Source organism: Meriones unguiculatus, chromosome 6, assembly GCF_030254825.1.
Source record: "Meriones unguiculatus strain TT.TT164.6M chromosome 6, Bangor_MerUng_6.1, whole genome shotgun sequence".
NCBI classification, from domain to species: domain Eukaryota; kingdom Metazoa; phylum Chordata; class Mammalia; order Rodentia; family Muridae; genus Meriones; species Meriones unguiculatus.
This window is the reverse complement of record NC_083354.1, coordinates 23,689,762-23,710,865: the sequence shown is the minus strand read 5'-3', so window position 1 is coordinate 23,710,865 and position 21,104 is coordinate 23,689,762. Positions and strand designations below refer to the sequence as shown.

At 50.6% G+C, this 21,104-nt stretch overlaps 1 protein-coding gene across 21 annotated transcripts in view; it reads left to right on the top strand.

The window, feature by feature from the left end:
- Megf11 (multiple EGF like domains 11) overlaps positions 1-21,104 on the top strand; it is a 314,659-nt gene that overhangs the window by 274,400 nt on the left and 19,155 nt on the right. For 20 of the 21 annotated variants that reach the window (XR_009592252.1, XR_009592253.1, XM_060384901.1 and 17 more), the window contains exons 11-15: positions 10,055-10,175; positions 10,946-11,109; positions 12,128-12,230; positions 16,859-17,005; positions 17,353-17,487. Coding sequence is in view for 19 of the 21 variants with exons in the window: in XM_060384901.1 (XP_060240884.1) it covers positions 10,055-10,175; positions 10,946-11,109; positions 12,128-12,230; positions 16,859-17,005; positions 17,353-17,487 (670 nt within the window). In the remaining 2 variants the exon portion in view is untranslated. The remainder of the gene's footprint in view (positions 1-10,054; positions 10,176-10,945; positions 11,110-12,127; positions 12,231-16,858; positions 17,006-17,352; positions 17,488-21,104) is intronic. The other variant, XM_060384905.1, reaches the window with a different exon arrangement.

Here is a 21,104-nt window from a genome sequence, read left to right as displayed (position 1 = left end):
CATCCTTCTCTGTAACTCCTCATTGCCACCAAAGGAAATTTAAGCCTCTGCCTTTTATCACTCTCCAGCCTAATTTCGCCTGCTATGTGACCATACAGGACTCACTTTGCCCCAAACCCATCTCTCTTTTCTCTTTGTTACTGCACCCCATCTTGGTTGCAGCTTCTCAGATAACTTCTTCACAAAATCTCTGCAGACACCCTTCCCTGTAGCTTTCACACTTACATCTCTTCCACACGCGAAGTCTATGCTTGGTCTGCCTCTCTGAGAACAATGACCTGTCTCCCCTAGGCCCATACCTCCTATTGTCCCCTAGCCACCATCACCTACCATGCCTGCCACCTGAAGCGCTTGCTTGGCGAAGACTTCTTGATGGATGAAATCCTTAGAAATAGCAGATCCACTAATGCAAAAGTTTCCAGGCTGACAACTGTAGGAAGGGGGTGGGGTGGGGCGGATGAACCACTTGCCAGTGAGGCTGGGGCTTGAATCTTTCCCACACCCATGAGCCCCTCTGAGGTCTGTTTATTTTTATTACATTCATTTATTTTGTGGGATACACACAGAAGTAACTTGCAGGAATCGGTTCTCTCTTTCTACCACGTGGGTTCCAGATATTGAGCTCAGATGATCGGCTTTGCTAGCAACCGCCCTTACACCCTTACTGCTGAACCAGCCAGCCAGACCCCTCTCTTGGGTTTAAAGAGCTGGAGTCGCACCTTCAGCACTGTCTCTGAGTTCCTGGAGGAAAGGTCTACGTTAGACAGCTCACCTGACACTGCAGGGGTTATGGAGCGTGGAACCAGACACCCTGCCTTCAGATGGCAGCTTCACTGCTTTTTATAGCTGTGTAACCTCAGACAGGCTACTGTCACTCTGTGCCTGTTTTGTGGTGTGTGAAAAGGAAATGATCATAAATCCCTAATATCAGCATGTCGATCAAGCTAATTAGTGCACACAAAGATTGTATTAGTCATCCTTCAACAAGTGTCAGCCATGATGGCCATGTTTAAAAGGTTCATGCCACCGATGCCAGCTGATACTGCTGATGCCTGCTTGAAGAGCCTGCCTGGGATGCAGATGGGATGAGAGGAAGGAAACCCTTAGCTGCAGCTTCCTCCAGGGTAGGAGCTGCAGGACAGCTACGTCCCCAAAAAAGACAATAGGCTTTCTCAGCACAGAGGGAAACGAGTCTACTTTTCTAGCCCCGTAAGCCTTTGTGCTGAGCAGCATACCCGTCTTTCTCCGAGACACTGCCTGATGGAGCTTCCTGAACACTCAGGTCTAGAACTAATTGCTGTCCTGACAAAACCTGCAGGGAGCAGGCCAGAGGGTCATAACCAGGCTGCAATGACTTGATTACCCAGTCCCCTCCTGCAGCCTCCTCCCTGCATGGAGACTTACAGGGCCAGGAAATAAGGGGATTTTCTGACCATTCCTCAGCTTGATGCCTTCTTGCCATTCTGGTTGTAATGGGGACAGAGAGCAGGCAGGGCAGAAGGGCCCAGTATCCCCTCCTGCAGGACTCAGGGCCCATATTTCTCCCTAGGATGACAGCATTTCTATTACCTTAAAGGGCTCATCTATTCATGCTGCAATTTTTTGAAGCCCTGTCTGCCATTATTGAGCCCTGCATGCTGGCGAAGGGAGTGGGCACTCCATCACCCAAATGAACCAACTCCTTCCTGCATTTTTCTCAGCTTTCTCCACTGTGTCCATAGGTCATATGCAAAGCTCAGCTGCTTGGGCTGGGTAAGGCAGGAGGGGGCAAGAGTTACGAATGCCAGATCAGTGGGGCGGCAATTGAATTTTCTCCACACAAGTTTCTGGCATCCCTCCTCCAGCTTCCCTCAGCACAGCGGGCTGAGTACATATAGCTTCCTGTGGGGCTCCCGAGCTGGAACTTCAGGAGTGAGGGCAGGTGTGGCCAAGAGAGAGTGCCGGATGGAAAATGACATACAGAGTACACCTCTGCACTTCCTGGTTTAACTGTTTCATTGTTCATCAGGTCCAGGCCCATCAAATCTAGTTCTAAGAGCCAAAAGCAACTTCTCATTCCCTGCCCCACTCCCATCACAGACCATCCCAACGACTGTCATAAAAGACCCTTCTTGTTCAGTACTAGGCATGACAAGTTTACCCTCTAGCTGCTGTAGCTGTGTGAGCAAGAGTGTACAAAACTTTTAAAATTACCAAAAATATGAACACACACACACACTTTCTAAAATTCTAACACTGGTGCCTCCTGTTACTTGGTCTTGATAGAGTGTCTCAAAGCTTGGATTTTTATTTATCATTATTCTTGGGGGAGGCGGGGACAGGTATGTGCATACCACAGTGTGTATGTGTGTGTGTATATGTGTGTGTGTGTGTGTGTGTGTGTGTGTGAGAGAGAGAGAGAGAGAGAGAGAGGGGATAACTTTGAGCGGTTGTTTCTTCCCTTCCATTGTGGGTTCCAGGTCATGGGCTTACATGGCAATTTGTGCCATTTGCTGGGCTTTTCAAAACTTCAGTTTTTCGTCTATGAGATGGGCTGAGCATGTAGCTTAGTCAGTAGACTACTCACCAACCACGCACCAAGCACCACGTAAACCTGGCATGGTGGCACAATGCCTGTAATCCCAGCACTTGGAAGGTGAAAGCAGGAGGAGCAGAAGTTCATGGTCATCCTCAGTTCTGAGCTAGACTTAGCTACAAACAGTAACAATTCATCTGTAACTCAGGGGACATATTGTTATTTTGTTGTACTGTGATTCTTAGGTTCAATGTATTCGGTGTTCAGAATAACACCTGACAGGTAGTGGATGCTCAGTGATGCCTGTTCAGATGTCACATGACTGTGTAGGGCGTGAGCAAAGGGGCACGGACATGGGCAATGACTTGTGGTCAGATGGGCGGGGAAGCTCAGTCTGTCAGCATCTGCATGGCCCACAGCCATGTGCTCAGCCTCAGTCCCAGATTCTTCTCTGTACAGTGGGTTAAGGATGACAGACAAGGGCCTAGCAAGAGGCTCAGCAGTTAAGGGCACTGACTATTTTTCCAAAGGACCAGGGTTCAATTCCAGCACCCACATGGTGGCTCACAACTGTCTGTAACTCTAAGATCAGACACTGTCTCACAGACATACATGAAAACAGCAATGCACATAAAACAAAATAAATTATTAAAAAAAAAAAAGAATGACAATCAGATGCGAGGACACAGAGTTAGTTGCTGCCCAGAGCTTGTCATGGAGAGAGCTGAGAATTCTCAAGAGCAGTTTTCCCCCACCCCATTCAGTGGGGGAAGAAACTGAGGTCAGGCAGGAAGAGTGACTTGCCTCTCTGGTCATATTGCAAAATATGGCAGTGCTGGGGTCAAACAGAGGTGAGAAATCCAGCTAATGTTCTCCCCTCTTTCACCTGCCTGTCATGAGCTTGTTTTCCCCTGGGCAGGAGGGATAGTGGTGAAGACACGGGGGTGGTGTGTACCAGGAAGTTAAATCATGTTGGCAATTAATCCACAGAGCAAAGTAGAGAGAATTGGCTTTGTGTCACTGAAGCTCAGGCTAGCTTCCTCCTCTGGGACACTGTGGTTTGCGGCCTCATTAGGGAAAACTGCTGAGTCTTCTCTTCCTATCCCACACCACCCTTTTCCTATTGCGCTCCCGCTGCCCTTCTCGGTGCCCTTGTTGCTCGGGCGGTGGCCTTGCCGGCTCTGCAGTCAGCTGGAGGCATCAGGGTAGGTCCCAGGCATTCATACTTCCAACATACCCAGATTTCTTTTGCCCAAGTCGCTTGCATAGATAGAGCACCTGCTGGCCAGGATCCAGGACCTGAGTCTGAGCCTCAGATCTTTGAGGCTGCCCAGAACCTCTATGGACAGTCTGGTGCATGCCTGTGAGGGCATGTATCATGAGCGCTGAGCACAGTGAACCCAGCACTGTGTTCCTCTCACTGCACACAGCAACCTTCAGTTGGGGGCTGAGAGACTCCCACCTTGCAGAAGAAGAGACTGTTCATGTTCAGTTTATGTGGTACTGGGTATATGGGATTCCAGGTATGAGCCATCATGTTCAGTTTATGTGGTACTGGGTATATGTTACACATGCTAGGCAAGCACTCTACCAACTGAACTACATGCCTTGCTAGGAAATGCCAATGATTGAGAGAAACCGCTAATGAGGAAAGCTTGGAGGATGGTAAGGTACGTACAGTCAGGGTTTGCCCAGGAGGACTCTAGCCCAGCCTTGCCGGGAAGCTTCCTTCTGGCCCAGGTGAGCTGCAGTTGGTGCTGAGGTGGACTTTCTGTAGCTAGAAGCAGCCCCAGCTCCTCAGGGGGCACACACAGCACAAAGGCTAGGACAGGGCTCAGCCAGGGACCGGGAAGAGGGATGAAGGCAGGAATGGGGAGCACGCTACTGTATAAACTCTCCTGTTCAAGTAAGGGCCAGGGAGGCTGGGCGGAGATGCCAAAGGCATCCAGAGTCAGCAGCGCCATCAGTGCTGTGGCAGTCCCTGCTCCAGTGCAGTATCTGACACATACCAGTGGCTAAAAAGTATGCCCCCGCTGGGCCTATAGCTCAGTTGAAAGAACGCCTACCTAGCATGCATAAAGCCCTCAGTTCCAGCCCCAGCACCACATAAACTTGTTGTGAAGCTAAGGCAGGGAGATCAGAAGTTCAAGGCCAGCCTGAACTCCAGAGAGAGTTGGGAGACAGCCTGGACTACAGGATACAGTGTCTAAAAGCAGCAACCCCACCCCCAGTGTCCTGAATGTCTGAATTAAATCATTGCATGTGCACTGACACGGACTATAGCTGGACCACTGGGCTGGAGAGAGGCCAGCAGGGCAGAGTGCTTCCTACTCAGCCCTCACTCTCCTGTTTCCACTAGCGAGATAGCGGGAGTTCTAAATGATGATCCCGTTACCACCGTGGTTAAGTGCCGCTGTAACAGGGCACCTGCTCTGCAATGGGGGAAGGAGCAGCAGACTGACGGATGGAGGAGCTGAAAGAGACTGTAGGTCACATTCAGCCTGTCCTGATGGTGAGTGGGACCCAGGGAACCCAGCAGCCATGGGGGGCTGAATGGCAGTGGATGGCTGAAAGACCAGGGCCTTTCCTTCCTGACTCATCTTCTCCTCCAGCAAAATACATAGATACATATGAGAGCCCTCCTGTGAGTCCACCTGCCTAAGCTGGCTAGCGCAAAAGGCTGGGCGCATCTGTGAGCTCTGGGTCTGGCTGAGAGAGCACGAGAGAGACCCTGCTTCAGTGAATATGGTGAAAGAGATAAGAGATGATTCCTGACAGTCTCTGGCTTCCACGTGCATGTGCACATACATGCATGCACCCCCACATACACACATGCATGCAAAAGACATGCAGACATACTCCTAGAAAACGAAAAAAATTCATGTGGGCCTGGGCAGCTTCTCTGGCTGCTGCTTCCTGGGGACCCTCTGCTGAGTGCTGACAGGCAAGCGAGTGCACAAGCCCCTTCAGCCTGAAAAGAAAGAACCCAGTTTCACCCCATTTTATACTGCCTCCCACCACTGAGTGTATTTAGGGGGACCAAGAGATGAACCCTCACAATTCCCTCCTTCGTATAAGGGAGGGGCAAACCCCTTCCGTCCTCTTTCTCCTTCCATGCCCAAAAACACTCATTAACCTCTTGACCGTTTTGAGGAGAAGGGATAATCGGCATAAGAGGCCCAGCTGTTGATTAATTTTCCCAAACATAGCCCGGCTACAAAGCAGCATATTGCAGAGGAGAAAAAGCCAACAAACAACATTTGCAACAAATTTCATAGAACACATAAGTCATTAGGCACCGGTGTTGGAGCATCTCAGCCGACTCGTACAGCGAGGCAGGCAGAAGGAGAGGTTTCGGCCTATCGGGAGCAGCAGTGAGAGTTCCGTGCCACCAGCAGCTCTCTCAGATCGGGTTCAAGATGTTAACAACCCACTCTGCATCTATAATTAACAGGCCTGAGAGAGGAGGAAGTCCACAGCCCCCTCCCAGAGCAGAATGAAGAGGCCTGGTAGAGGGGTGAGCAGCCCACTGTGGGAGCCGGGACGAGATCCTGTAGGTGGAAGTGCTCATTTGTCAGAACAGCAGAACACACGGGCACCGGTGCATCTGGGTCCAGACTTGGCCACATCCTTTGATGTCCTACTGTTCTTGGGCAGTGAATGCACTGTGCCAACAGAGAGGCAGAGTCAGCCACCAGGGACAGCCTCGTACTGTCATCCACAGCAACATGAGGAGTTCTCCCAGAGACCTCCACTCCAGAAAACTGGGGATTCTTGAACACAGTAGAGCATTTCAGGGCCAGTCAGTGATAAGCAGGGATGGAGCTTATTTCAGAAAAGGGTTCAGTATAGGATTAAGCATGAGCATGCCAGACAAGCTCTCTTTCCCTCTCCCTCCCTCTCTCTCTCTCTCTGTCTCTCTCTCTCTGTCTGTCTGTCTGTCTCCCAGCACACACACCTTGCTGTCCTTTTCACTTTTAGCTTCGATATAGGGTCTTATCAAATGCCCAGAGTGTTCTTGAACTCACTCTATAGTTCAGGCTGGCCTTGAATTTATAATCTTCCTGCCTCAGCCTCCCAAGTAGCCAGGATTACAAGCTTATGTCACCAGGCCCAGATTCTCCATTTTTCCCCCTCTTAGGAACAAGTGAGAGTATTTGGAACATCGCTTGACATAAGGTGGCCTTGCAGGAAATGGACCTCCTAGCCCCTAAGACTATGTACTTGGAATTTGACAGTTAAGGATGTGAGAAGGGGAATGAGGGACAAGCTCAAGGGGCTGACAGGAAAAGAAACAGGCATTAGGGTTGAGCTTCTGCCCTCTGAGGACACATGCCTCCTCTACGGCCAGCCTGGCAATGTCGAGTTGCTGATAAATGGATCTTTCTGCCCTTGCTTCCTTCTGCTTAAATCCTAAGGGGCTTGCCATTTTTTCTCTAATTTTTATTATTTTTTTACGTATGGGTGTTCTCCCTGAGTGTACGTCTATATACGACATGTGTGCCTGGTGCCCACTCTGACCAGGGTATCTATCGGATTCGCTGGGACTGAAGTTACAGATGGCTGTGAGCTGCCATGTGGGTCCTCTGCAAGAGCAGTCAGTGCTCGTGGGCTGGAACCATATCTTCAAGCTTGTGTCATATTCTTTTTATAAGATGTTTCCACAAATACTAAAGCTTGTATTAGGCTTAGTTATTTTATTTATTTTGTGGGACTAGGGGAGAGGATCAAACCCAGACTTACACACTCTAAACCAATGCTCTTCCACTGGGTCAGCTCCCCATCTCTTATTAATTTTTTTACCTAAAGCGTTTTTTAAAATTATCTTTATTGCCAGGCAGTGGTGTTGGTAGTGGTGGCACACACCTTTAATCCCAGCACTTGGAGGCAGAGGTAGGTAGATCTCTGAGTTCAAGGACAGCCTGAGTTCAAGAGCAAGTTCCAGGACAGCCAGGAAAAAAAAAATCTTGTCTCAGAAAGAAATTTAATTTTGCTAATGTGTACGGGTAGCCAAGTGTCTGTGAGTGTGTGCCACGTGTGTGCAGGTGCTGCGGGGGCCAGAAGAGGTCATCAGATCCCTTGGAGCTGAAGTTACAGGTAGTTTGATATGTTTGATGTGGGTCCTTTGGAAGAGCGGCAAGCATGTTTAACTGGCCATCTCCCTGGCCCCCTTCGATGGTGCTTGTTGTTTTATTTCATTTTTTGAGATGGTGTTGCATATCCACCAGGGAAGATTGCACAGTCGTTCGTCCACACCAACAGCAAGTCTTCATTAGCTTGGACAGTGACTACACTGGTTATGATCAGTGACTATACTGATCCTAGTATAGCACCAAGTCAAGTCTTTCTCAGGGTGATCTTTTAAACACACACATGTTCTGGGTTGACATACTTCAGGAAACAAGCAGTGTGAGCCAGAAGTGAAACTGCAAAAGCCAAAAGTGGATTTAGAGACTTTCCCAGAACTATGGGCTTTGGTGGACTAGGTCTTTGTAGTTTTAGCAGGTAATGCTGGCTGTGTGCTGTTTTAGAACCTGAACGGTACTTGCATTGAGTCAGTTGTGCTAAGGTCTGAGGGCCTGCTAAGGTCTGGGCCCTGTTACAAATACACAAACAGGGTCTCTTGCTGGCCTTGAACTCAATTTACAGTTGAGGATGACCTTGAACTTCTAATCCTCCTGTCTCCACCTCCAGAGAGCTGAATTCCAGGCGTGCACCACCACGCCCACTCTATGCAGTGCTGGGGGTCGAACCTGGGGCCTGATGCACTCTACAGGGTACACAGTACCAAACAAGTACACACCCTACTTGTCTCCCGGGCCGCTTTAAACTTGTTCACTCCTGAACACCCCAACCTGTGCTGCTGTGCTGTCTTGCCCACATCAAGCTCCATCCTGGGCAGCCTTCATTCCCATCACCGCACCCCCACAGACTCAGAAGTCCCTGCTCCCAGCATGTCCCCTCTATCTTGCCCCTTTTAACTCCCTCCCACCCCCCTGACCCAGTAGCTACCATCACTGTCAGTACCCCTTGTATCACCCACATCCGTCCCTGGGGCTAGAAATCAGTGGCCCTTTGCCAAGCCTCTTTGTAGAACTTGGGCCTGGACAGCCAGCTCTCATGGGAGTCATGCCATTCTTGAACAGCAGATAGCTCGTGGCTGACAAAAATGTAAGGCCCCCCCTCACAGGTAATTCTCTGGGTGTTCTCATCTCCTGAGCTTCCTGACCACTAGAAGCCACTTGTAGTGGCTCTCTGGTCACCTTCTGCCTGCCTCTTCATCTTTCCTGACCCCTTAGGATTGTCTTAGATCAGTATCCCCATGTCCCAAAATAGTCCCTGGAGAGTGGTTCACAGCTCCCAGTGACGTGATGAAGTAGCCAGCCTGGAGCTAAAGAGACCCTCCATTTTGAGTTCTATGACCTGGGCCATCACATGACTTTCTCATGTCTTTGCTGTGTCATGGGAAGAATAGGAAGCAAAAGTTTGTATCTGTGAGATGTGGTGAGAATTAATAGAGATGAAACACACTCGTGTGGGGTCCCAAGAGAGTACTAACAAGCCATTGTCAGTGCCATCCACTTCCCTGAGGCACCAGCAAATGGGGACGGACTGTCTCTCTGTGCATCAAGCTGGTGAGAATTAAAACAGACTGAAACCTTACAAGGCACTGGCCGGTAGTCTCAGCAAACTGGAAGTGGAGGCAGAAGGATCAAAAGTTCAAGGTCATCCTCAGCTACACAGGGAGTGTGAGGCCAGCGTGTAATACAAGAGACCCTGTTATACCCCACTCTCACTCCTCCCACTCCCAACCCCCTCAGCCCCCCACAATTCAACTGATGGGAGGTACCAGGATTGCTGTGAGCTAAAGCAGACTCCCAGGGTCACATTCCCCAGGGAATTCCCTGGTGTGCCGCCTGGGTCCCTCCCTCTCCCCTTGGCTTCTCCTTGAGTTCAAGCAGCCGGCCTCCAGTTCACAGTCTGCAGTACCTCCTGGGGGCTCTAGGGAAGGATCAGTTTCCTGCTTGCTCACTTGCAGTTGGCAGAATCTGGTTTCTGACTAGAGGATCAAGGTCTCCATTATCTTGGGGGCTATATAAGGTTCAGCCTAGAGGCCACCATCTTCATTGTTTGTGGGTTCCCTTCTGCCATCTTCAAAGTCATCAGCCAAGTGGGGGATTTAGGTAATATGTCTCTGACTTACCCTCTCTAATCACTTGATTTTAAGGACTCGTGAGCTGTCAGGCCCACCTCCATGACCCACGTTAGTTTCCCTGTCTCAAGGTCCTCTGTTACATCTGCAAAGTTCCCTTTTGCCATATAACAGAAGGGGCCGGGGGTGGTGCCTTTAATTCCCCCATCCCCCTTCTGCAGAGGCAAGCAGACCTCTTTGAGTTTGAGGGAGAGCAGGGTTTGAGACCATCTCGGAGGGAAGATGGGTGCTGGGGATGAAAGCATGGGCTTGGGAGGGGCACCACTGCCCGCAAAGCTGCCCAGAGTGGGGGCTCCTCATCTCACACCCAGGCCCTCTTTGTGCAGGGAGAGGTGTGTGCGGTTCCCTGCCCTGCGGGGACCTATGGTCCCAACTGCTCATCTGTATGTAGCTGCAGCAATGGCGGCACCTGTTCCCCTGTGGACGGCTCCTGCACCTGCCAAGAGGGTAAGTTTTTTCCAGCTCAGTTCCCATGCTCACAGGTGCCAACAGCTTGGGGTCTCGGTGGGGTTGCTCAAGCCCACCCAGCACCCAGGGCCGAAGAGTCTGCACAGTCCAGCCAAGGATAGCCACAGCCAGAACCAGAGCGGGCATGTGGGAGGTGACAGGGTTCCCTGAACCTGGACAGAGACTCACCTGGTGTGAGCTAACAGGGCTCTGTGGAGGCCCGGCCACCGGCAGAAGCCTGACATATGCCAGGTTGTGTTGGCAGACACCTGTGGTCCCGGAACTTGGGATGCAGTAGGAGACCCTAGTTATGATGATCCTGGGCTACATAGGGAAGAGCTTCTAAAACAATAGCAAACACCTAAGGACGGTCTAGCGGGGAATGAAGGGGGCTCCTGCCTCCTTCCCATTCTGCTCCCTCAGGAAGCCTGTCTGAAGGCTGTAGCCAGAAGGCCTGTAATCCTCAGGGCAGTCTCCTGGTTGAGGGAACAGAGGAGGCAGGGGTTCAGTCCTGGGGGCAGGAGCAGTGATAGGCTTTAGAATGGAGAGGTGCTGCTGAAACCCCAGCCCTAGCCTAGGGGAAGAGCACCACCAAGGCTGGTCCCTGACCCGGGGGCCCATCTGCACACAGCAGAAATGGTGTAAACCCCTGTTACATGGATGGAGAATTAGGCTACGGTGCTGACAGTGAACAGAGCCTCTGGTGCTGGGGAAGTGAACAGGAAATTATGCTGGGCACAGCGGGCTGACACCCTCTGCCCTCTCCACAGGGTGGCAGGGCCTGGACTGCTCCCTGCCTTGTCCCAGTGGGACCTGGGGCCTGAACTGCAATGAGAGCTGTGTCTGTGCCAACGGGGCAGCCTGCAGCCCCTCTGACGGCTCCTGTGCCTGTACACCAGGCTGGCTGGGGGACTCCTGCGAACTACCCTGCCCAGTGAGTACCTACCTTGGTCCCTTGTGCCTTCTGCTCCTGGGGAGGTATGTGGTCTAGAGAAGAGCTCTGAGGCAGGAAGTAATAACCTCTTTGTGGCCTCCTTCTACCCTGGGCCCCAACCCTCCCATCTGTAAAATGGCCACGTAGGCAGCAGTGCTTTAGGTAAGTGCCATTGCTGTTCTTGGTGAGCAGAGCAGACTGACTGGCAGTTATAAAATCAAACCCAGCAGAATGACTATTTCTGGGTAGTATTTGGGTTGCAGTCAGGTCACTGTAACTGCTAAGGACAGAGCATGGAATCAAGTCATTCAGCAACAAGCCAGACTCTTCAAGCAGTAAGCATTAGGCTGCTAAACCAACTGATGTGAGACTCAGTATGGGCTCTGAGTTCAAATCCTGACTTTACCAAATCCTGCCTCTTTGAGTGTGTTTCTCTAGCTGCTTCCCATTTTTAAAGAGGGAATGGGAGGAGCCATTCCAGAATCTTGGTGTGAGAATTAAGAGACTAGGGCAGACTGAGCACTTGAGGCCTTGTGAGCATGTAAGAAATGAGGTTCCCATTTCCTCCCCCAGTGACAAAACCAGGCTGTCCTCATTCCTGGTGTATCACAAGGTGTATCACAATTAACAAAGCATGTTACGTTTTGTTTTGTGAGACAGGCTCTCACACCCAACCCAGGCTGGTCCTGAGCTCATGGCAATTCTTCCTCCGCCTTCCAACTGCTGGGGTTACAGGCAATTTCTCCCTACCATGCCTGTCAAAAGCAACGTGCGCTTTAGTCTACAACTTTACTGACTACCTGGAGGCTATGTTGGAAGACAGAGCAGGCCCTCATCCCCCTCCTGTCCCTATTAATATGGTCAGATGATTGCTTGGGGAGCCTTCATAGCCTGTGGTGCCCAGTTACAAAACACCATGGCTGTGCCCGATCCAGTCTCTGGATTCCCGAGGAGCGGACAGACGTGTGTGACCCTCTAGGAGCCTGGGTTGATGGCTTTCCCTCCCTCTTCCCCACAGGATGGCACTTTTGGACTGAACTGCAGTGAACACTGTGATTGCAGCCATGCCGATGGCTGTGACCCTATCACAGGCCACTGCTGCTGCCTGGCAGGATGGACAGGTAACTGCTGCCCTGCCACTCACTGCCCAGGCCTGCGAAGCCAGGCCCTTGGTTTTCCCTCCCTTCTCATGGCTGTTCATCTCCTGTCGTTTTCTTCTCCACTTCATCTGCTCCCTTTCAGCCCGGTAAGGAGATGTTCATTAAAGACATCTCATGTTGAAGCTCTGTTCTCAGGACAACACATCTCAGTGCTGACAGGTGCTCAGCCTGTGCACAGTGAACATGGCACTTCAGAAACTCAGTCCTTACATCTACCCACAGCCTCCCTCCCGCACACAGGACAAACCCGCCACTTCTCTCCAGGCCATGGGTGCTACAGGACCACCTCTTATCTGGCCCACCTTCACCTCCTGGTCCATCTCATGCCCTCCACCCGGCCCAGGTGAATCCACTCTGCACATGGTGACCAGTGGGAACCTCAGTTCCATGGCTCGATGGGACTCAGGTAGAATGTAAGGCCCTAGCCAGAGCTGGTGGTGCACCCATGTAATCCCAGCACTCAGGAGAGTCAGGAGGATCACAAGTTCAAGGTCATCCTTGGCTACATTGCAAGTTTAAGGCTAGCCTGGGCTACCTGAGACCTTGTCTTGGAAAAAACAAAAACTGTAACAACAACAACAAAAGTCAGAACTCTTGTCATAAGACTCCTATCCCCTGTGATGTGGGTCTGCCCAGTTCTCTTCTGCCCTAGTTCCATCACCCAATAATTCCAGACACTTCGGCCAAAGTTAACTATATTTACTTTTATTGAGGATAGATCACATTGTGTAGATGTGCCTAGCCTGGAACTTACTATTTATCCCAGTCTGGCTTTGAACTCTGTGAATTTCCTCCTGCCTCAGCCTTCCAAGTGTTGGGATTGGTTTTATAGGCATGTACCACCATGCCATCTCCTCCCTCCCCTTGACAAATCCCTTTTCTCCTCTTCATTTAAGGCACTGGGCACGTGTTCTGCCAGGGGTCATATCCCAACCCTGATAAGGCCTTTGCATATGCCAGGTTCAAGCTGAAGGTTGTGTATGCGCTGCCCACCTGGGACGGAAGAGCCCCACTTAGGCATCCTGGTGACTACACCCTTCCTCTAGCGCTCACCACAACTGGCCTTGGACTCTGGGTGACGGGATCGCTAGTGGTCCTAGGTAGAAATCTGCCTTACTCACCCCTGTACCTGCTGTCTGCCACAGCTGAGAAAAGGAAACCAGGTGACTGAGAACAGAGCTCCAGCCAGATGGCCGGGGCGTGTGAATTTGCACAAGTATGTGCCACCATGCCCGGCTGCTGCAACTCTTTAATACAGGTCCTCATTGTGGTGACCCCAAACATAAAATTATTTTTGTTGCTACTTCATAACTAATTTTGCTACTGTTACGAATCATAGAGACCTGTGTTTTCCAATGGACTTCAGTGACCCCTGTGAAAGGGTTATTTGAACCCCTAAGGGTGGTGACCCACAGGTTGAGGACCTCTGCTCTACAGCGTATCAGATTGCAGTTCCCCTACCCTGCCAGCTATCCCTCAGTGAGAACCAAGACCCCACTGTGAACCAGCCTTCTCACTGTCCCCTACACTGTCAGCTACAGCCTTAAAATTTTCATTGCTTTAATTTTGATAGAGCTGACCTCATTTTAATGACATCCACTTTAATGACAATGCTTAAAAATTCTGGCTTTTATGGACAACTTAGCAAGGCCTCTGCTGGTTCCAAAGCCCATTTCTCCAAAGGTGGCTCTGAAGGCTTCTCAAACAGGTGATTGATGTTCTAAGATCTGTCATGCAGAGGGATGCTTGGAAGACAGGGAGAATGAGGGACAGAACCTGGGCCTCCCATACAGTGAGACCCCTTCCCCTTCCTCCCCAGAAAACCCTGCTTACCTCCCCACCTGGCTTGGGCTTATCCCCTGGCCTCTCATGTCAGTTAGCATCATGTCTTATTTACCTTGCTCTGAACATACTAGGTGCTCACAGAATGCTTCTTGAAGTCCATTGGAAAACCTCAGCCTGTGTGACCACACATGGAAAGCTTAGAGGTGATCTGCTTTGGCTCTTATACCAGAGCTGAGGCGCTATCAGGACATTAGGAGGCCCAGGCCACATTTTTGGGAGAGGGCATTCACTTAATGGGTAAGTCATCTGTTTGTGTGCTTTTGAGACAGGATCTCCCGTAGCCCAGGTTGTCTCAAATGTGCTATGTAGCTAAGGATGACTTTTATCTCCTGAATCTGCAGTATTACAAAGACGCCCCAGGTGGTGCCTCTGCTGTGAGGAGGCAGGGCAGCAGGGATGGATTTCAGGAAGCCATTGCCCTCTTCTTCACCTCCCTGGCAGGTGGGGGGGGGGGTAGGAGCCAGGTGTATGAAGGAAACAGCTGTAACAGGCAGGTTCGGATGTTCACACCCCTGGGCAGACAGGCAGGAAGGCTTCCAGAGAAAGGCTTGCTGCTGTGGGATTGCTGGCTTTTGGTATGGGTTCCTCAGTCTACCTATTACTACATGGGGGAGGGTGTCCTGAGAACTGAGGCTGGAGTGCTCATCTTCCAGGTAGAAATGGGGACTTTTGAGCTTGTTTCCATTTCCAGAGAGAGAGAGAGAGAGAGAGAGAGAATGTGAAATATACACGCATGTGTATATGAGCTCATGTGGAGAGGATGCGTGTGTACGCACACGCTCATAGAGGCCTGAGGCTGCTGTCTGCGTCCTCCTCACTTCCTCCTCCACCGTCCTCACTGACAGGGTCTCTTGGTCACATGAGAGCTCACCCATGTGACTAGTCTCACCAGTCAGCTTGCTCTGGGGAATTGAGTCTCTGCTTTCTGAAGCTGGAACAAATGAGATGGTTGTGGCCGTCATGGGGGTGCTGGGAATCACACCTGGATGCTCTTAACCTCTGAACCACCTCTCCAGCCCTCCACTGCATTCTGCAGCATGCGTGGTCTCGACATGATAGAAAGGACGTGGGGAACACCATAACTTGGTTGGCAGAATGCTTACCTGCCATACAAAGAGCTCTGCGTTTCATTCATTTTGTTTGTTTTTGTTTTTTGAGACAGGGTTTCTCTGTGTAGCCTTGGCTATCCTGGAACTCGATCTATAGACCAGACTGGGCTCAAACTCATAGAGATCTCCCTGCCTCTGCCTCTCCAGTGCTGGGATTAAAGCATGTGCCACCACCGATCAACAGGCAAGGTAGCCAAATCTTTAAATAGTGCCCTGACCCCCTTACCCAAGCTCCAGTCAATCTATAATCACCTCCTACTTCCGATTTGCCTCTCAACCTCCTGAAACTCCACAGGAGAGACTGTATCAGCAAGGGAGTTGGGGGGGATGATGCACTTGTCACATTCTTGTGGACAAGTGAGAGTGGACAAGCTCTCCCTGGGGAGAATGTACTACCCATTTCCCAAGGAGTAACACCTGAAGCCCCCTACCCTCAACCTCCAGCACAAGAAGGGAGCACATCCCTGGCATCCAATGAAGTGGCCAGCAGCACCCCTCCCCGGCTCTCTACCCTAGCTGCCCACCCATGTCCCCTCCCTGGCTCCCTACCAGGCTGCCCACCCGTGTCCCCCCCCCCCCTCTCCTGCAGGTGGGCCTGCAGAGTCGCACCTCCTCCAAATTGGTCCCTCTGCACTCCTTCAGACAGGGTCTTCTTCCCTCTGTGTTTCGCTTTCTCACAGTCCCTCTCCCTATAACAAGGCAGACATGACTTTTAAACTAATCCTGTGCTGCCTGGAGTCTCTGAAGCTCGCCTTCCAAAGACCGGCTGGTCTCCTGGGCCTGGTCCAATCACCTAGCGCACACATGCCAGCCTGGAAGCTGCTCTGCCTGGAAGGAACCCCCACCCTGGCTTTTTAAAATTCCTTCTTAGCCTCCAAGCTGAAATCATCTCAGCTCAAATATTCTTTGAGCTCAGGGGGCCTGTAGATCTTGCTCCCTCTTTTATTGACATATTCCATCCATTTCCCCATAGGCTGCTGTTGGTCAAACTGAGGGTCGTTTATCAGCATGTTTGGGGTACAGCTAGCATTTTTGGTTTCTTTTATACATGTGTGTATATGGGATATAAAGTATGCATTATATGTATGTGTGTGTGTATATATAGAGAGAAAGAGAGGGAGGGAGGGAGAGGGAGAGAAAGAGGGTGGGAGGAAGGGAGAGAGGATAAATGAATGTGTAAGTATGATACACTGGTGTTACGTGTGCCACAGTGGCGGTCAAAGGGCAACTCCTACTTCTACGTGGATTTCAGTGATAGACCTTAGGTCACCAGGCTTTTGCAACAAGTTCTGTTATTGAGATAAGCCTCTCACTGGCCTAACATGCTCTTGATGGCAGCTCAGCTGTGAAGGTGGAGGCACCCTTCCTCGTCAGGTGCCACCATCTCCTCTCTAGCTGGGTTCGTCAAGCCTGTTACAGGTCCCTCCTCGTACTGTGTTCAATTCCAACCTACACTGCCTTCTTTTGTCGCTTGCTCTCTGTTCTTTGCTTGGTCAGTTCCTTTGTCTTTGAGGACTCTGGAAGGGCATCACCTCCTGCTAGAAGCCCTCCCCACCAGCCCCACCTCTGCTGGTCCTCCGTCTTCCTCCTGCCCTCACCCCTTCCCGCTGACCTGCCTCTGTGTCTGGTCCACAGGCATCCGCTGTGACAGCACGTGTCCTCCGGGTCGCTGGGGTCCCAACTGCTCAGTGTCCTGCAGCTGTGAGAATGGAGGTTCCTGCTCCCCAGAGGACGGAAGCTGCGAGTGTGCCCCTGGCTTCCGAGGACCCTTATGTCAGAGAAGTAAGGCTAGCCCCCCCAAGGACTTCCGATTTCCCATCTACCCTACCCCTCCCAGTCAGAAGTAATGCTGGCCTGTGGAAGGCCTCCTACAGGAGCCAGGCCATTCTTTTCACTCTATTTTGTGCCTTCCTTCCCTGTACTGGCTATTCTGTCCCCAAGTTCACAGCCCAGCTTCTCAGTACAATCAGGACAAGCCCACAGTTCCTCTCTTCAATAGGGATGAGCCTCCAGGTGTGAGGAGCCCCCATTTTCAAGGAGCCTCTTCGCTGGGATGGGGGACCAGAGAAGTGGCTAAGCCAGCTGCTCCTACAAGCTTCTGACCAACATCTCCCCTCCAACACCCTCAGTCTGCCCACCAGGGTTCTACGGCCATGGCTGCACCCAGCCTTGTCCTCTCTGCGTGCACAGCAGCGGGCCCTGCCACCACATCAGTGGCATCTGTGAGTGCCTGCCAGGATTCTCTGGAGCCTTGTGCAACCAAGGTACCCCCAACTGGGGGGGTGGCCAGGGCAGGGAACAAAGGGGCAGAAAGAAGGAAGGGTTCAGGAATTTCTCTTCCTATGTTGTTGGGAACTGAATAGCATGTATATGGAATGAGAAGAAAAAAATCACTGCTGTTGGAAGGACAAGCTCAAAGAGGTTAAATGCCATGTCTGTGGTCTCACAGCTAGCAAGTGGCGGAAATGAATCCAGACTCCAATAATCTGCTAAAAAAAATGAGAAAATAGCCGAGTGTGGTGGCACATGCCTTTAATCCTAGCACCCAGGAAGGCAGAGGCAGGCGGATCTCTGTGAGTTCAAGGCCAGCCTGGTCTACAGAGTGAGTCCAGGACTCACACACACACCCTGTCTCAAAAAAAAAAAAAAAAAAAAAAAACAAGAAAAGAAAAGAAAAAACAAAGAAAAGAGAAAAGAAAGAATTTGGGAGTCTGAGACAGGAAGGAGGATTACATGGATTACATGTTCAAGGCCAGCCTGGGCTACTTAACAAGATTCTTTAAAAAAACCAAAACCAGGCCTGAGGAGGTAGTTCAGTTGGTAGAGTGCTTGTCTGGAGAGCACGTGGCCTTGAGTGTGTCCTCAGCACTACATAACCCAGGAGTGGTATCAGATAGCCAGAGCCCAGCACTCAGGAAGGAAAAGCAGAGGACAGAGAAGTTCAAGGTCTTCTTCAGCTGCACAGAGTAGAGGGTTAACCTGGGCTACACGAGACTGTCTCAAAATATATAAGTAAATGAATAAAACGTGCGAACATGAAATGAGCATAAGTACCTCGGGAGTGGCATTGAGCTAGGGCTGTGTGGGATGCCGGGCAGTAAAGGAAGATGGCCACGGCCCAGCCTGCCATCAGCTCTGTCCCCTCAGTAATCGCTGGCCACACACGCTTCTCAGCTTACGCCTGGAATCCTCCCCAGCAACAACTTCAGGCCTTCACGCACTGCACAGGTGGTGCTCCAGGGGCAGCGAAGCTTGCTGTAGTGTTCCCCCAACCTGCTAGTTTTTTGGGGTAAACATCTGCCTTGAGGTAGTTGCATGGTCCTATGATATAAACATCTCTGCTATGACATCAACACTATGGGCAAAAATCATTCGCTCCCTCTCCATTAGGTACCATGGGAAGATAAGGGCGGGCCCCAGCTCATGCCACCCGCCGCGCCATGGGTGGATTCTCAAGCCTAGGTCAGTGTGATGCTCAGGGATGGTCCAGGGATTCTGCAGGCTGGAGAAAATGAGCTGGGCATGCTAATAGAGAGCAGCATGGACTGGACAGAGGATGCAGCAACTAAGGATGGGGACAGGGCTGGAAGGCAGACGAGGGATTCCTTCGAATGGTTTAGAGTGTGGCCTTGCTTGGATACCAACTGGCAGAATTTACACCACAGTCCATAAGAGTGAAGGGATTTTTAGAATAAGGTGAACTTAGAGCTAAAGGCAACTTCAAAGTCACCAAAGCAAGAATCTCCGCTGGCCTGTGCTTAAATACCTCTCCTAAAGAAGAGCTCACTACTTCCAGGGCAGCCCATTCTTTTGGTATGTCATAGCATCCGAGCTGGGCTATTTTTAATATGCATGACTAGAGACGTTTGACTCTATGATGCGCTGAGGTCATGAGAAGCTTGGGCCCCTGGGAAACATATGTGACAGTTTCATTTGCTTCCAGCCCTCTTAGGATGGTTTAATCACCACCTGACAGGCTGAGGTTTATTTATTAAACATAGGAGACCCAGCCGTCAATAGAACCAGGCCCAGTCTAAATTAGGAGCTATGAAGCCCACGAAGGAGCCCTCACAGCCCATGTCGTCTGATTTATTGCCCACTGGTCTAATGAGTATTTTCCACATATAGATCTAATGGAGTTTGCTATTAATGGCAACTGCCCTGGTTAAGTCTCAAACCTTGTAAAAAATTGAACTGACACTTTCTAATGACTGGCTTTCCAGCACGTTACAAATTACAGACAGTGCTCCCCCAGAATCATTAAACATAGATTAAATATAACCCAATGTTTTCTTTTCACCAGCCCCCTCCTCCCCTTCCCATGCCTGGCTCTTGATTCTGCTAAGAAGTCTCACAATTAATGCATTAGACCAATCACATTAGGGGCTCTGCAGGTGAATTTGTATGCCTCGTGAAAGGGGAAGACTTCAAAGACAAGACTGCCTTGTTAGAGCGGTTCAGAGTTGTGGGGTGAAGGCTGGTAGAGCAGCTCCAGCCCTCTGCTCCCCACCAAGCTGGAGAGTCCTTTGGCTCAGTCAACAGAGAGGGTGCAAGATGGGACTGAGAAGAACGCATCTGCCAGAGGCAGGGAGGAGGCGGGGCAATGTGCAGTTTAGGAGTTTGAAGGGAGGGCCTGAGCAGCAAACAGAAGGCCAGAGACTTGCCTGGGAATTCTTTCCCAGGCACAGAGCCCAGATCAGTCAGCCTGCCTGTGGCGACTAACCAAGGCCTGAGGCTCATGTCCCGTCTTGATGAGGAAACCTATCTAGGGGTTGAGGTGGAAAGCGAAGGTCATTGTTAAAAGGTCTGCAGCTAGGAAAACAGTAGAACTTCTTTACTGTGTAACTGGACAGACAGCTTAACCTCTTCCTGTGTGTCAAGGGAATTCAGTGATAGTGAGAGCAAAGATGAAGGCATTATCAAGATTAAGTGAACTTAATATTAGTATTTGTAAAACATTTTGATCAGTTTCTGGTGCATGTAAATACTATGTGTATTTGCTGAGTGCATAACAAAACTGGGACCTAAACCCAAAGCTTCAGGCAGAGTTGGGTCCACTTGCTTTTACCATCTGTCCCAACCACTAGCTATGTCCACAGAGGTATAGACTACATTTATATCCTCGACACCCGGTGCCCACAGTCAGGCTGGGGAAGGGCTGTGTGGGAGACAGGGTAGAAGAAAGGTGATGGCATCCTTGGTTTGAGACCAAGGGAAGCCACTTTCCTCCAGGAAATCAATACCTACCCCATGGGGGTCGGAGAGATGGCTCAGAAAGTGAACTACCCACTTTTTGCTGAGTTCACTTTCCAGCACCCATGTCAGGCAGCTTACAACTGCCTCTAACTTCACATCCAAGGGATCTGATGTTCTCTTCTGGCCTGCACAGGCACCTGCTCACATGTGCACATATTTGCACACAGACACATTAAATAACTATTTTTTTTTGTTAATAAAAATATTCCTGGTCCTCTGCTGATCATAGTAGAGCCTTCTAAACGGTTCTAACTCCTGAAGCCCACTTCCTCAGTGTTCACTGGACAGTCAGGTACAGTAGAAGATGAGACCACATTTCCTGCCCTTGCAAAACTTAGGCCAGAGGACCTGGAAAAGAGAGAGAAGGCCCTAGTGGCTTGAGTGCCTGTTGCCTCTCCAGGCATTGTAGGGGACACCAGAAGGGCCAGGACTCAGGCTTGCCTGGCCTGAGACAACTGCCAAGTCTCAGTAACAGGCGAATTTGAGGAAGAAGCTACCTGAAGCCTCAAATAGGAACATAGCCACACAGAAGAGAGATGGGTGGACCAGCTAGGACTAAGCCCAAACAAGTGGCTTGGAAATGACATACATTGTTTCATTTACATACTAGGAAAGCCAAAAAGAT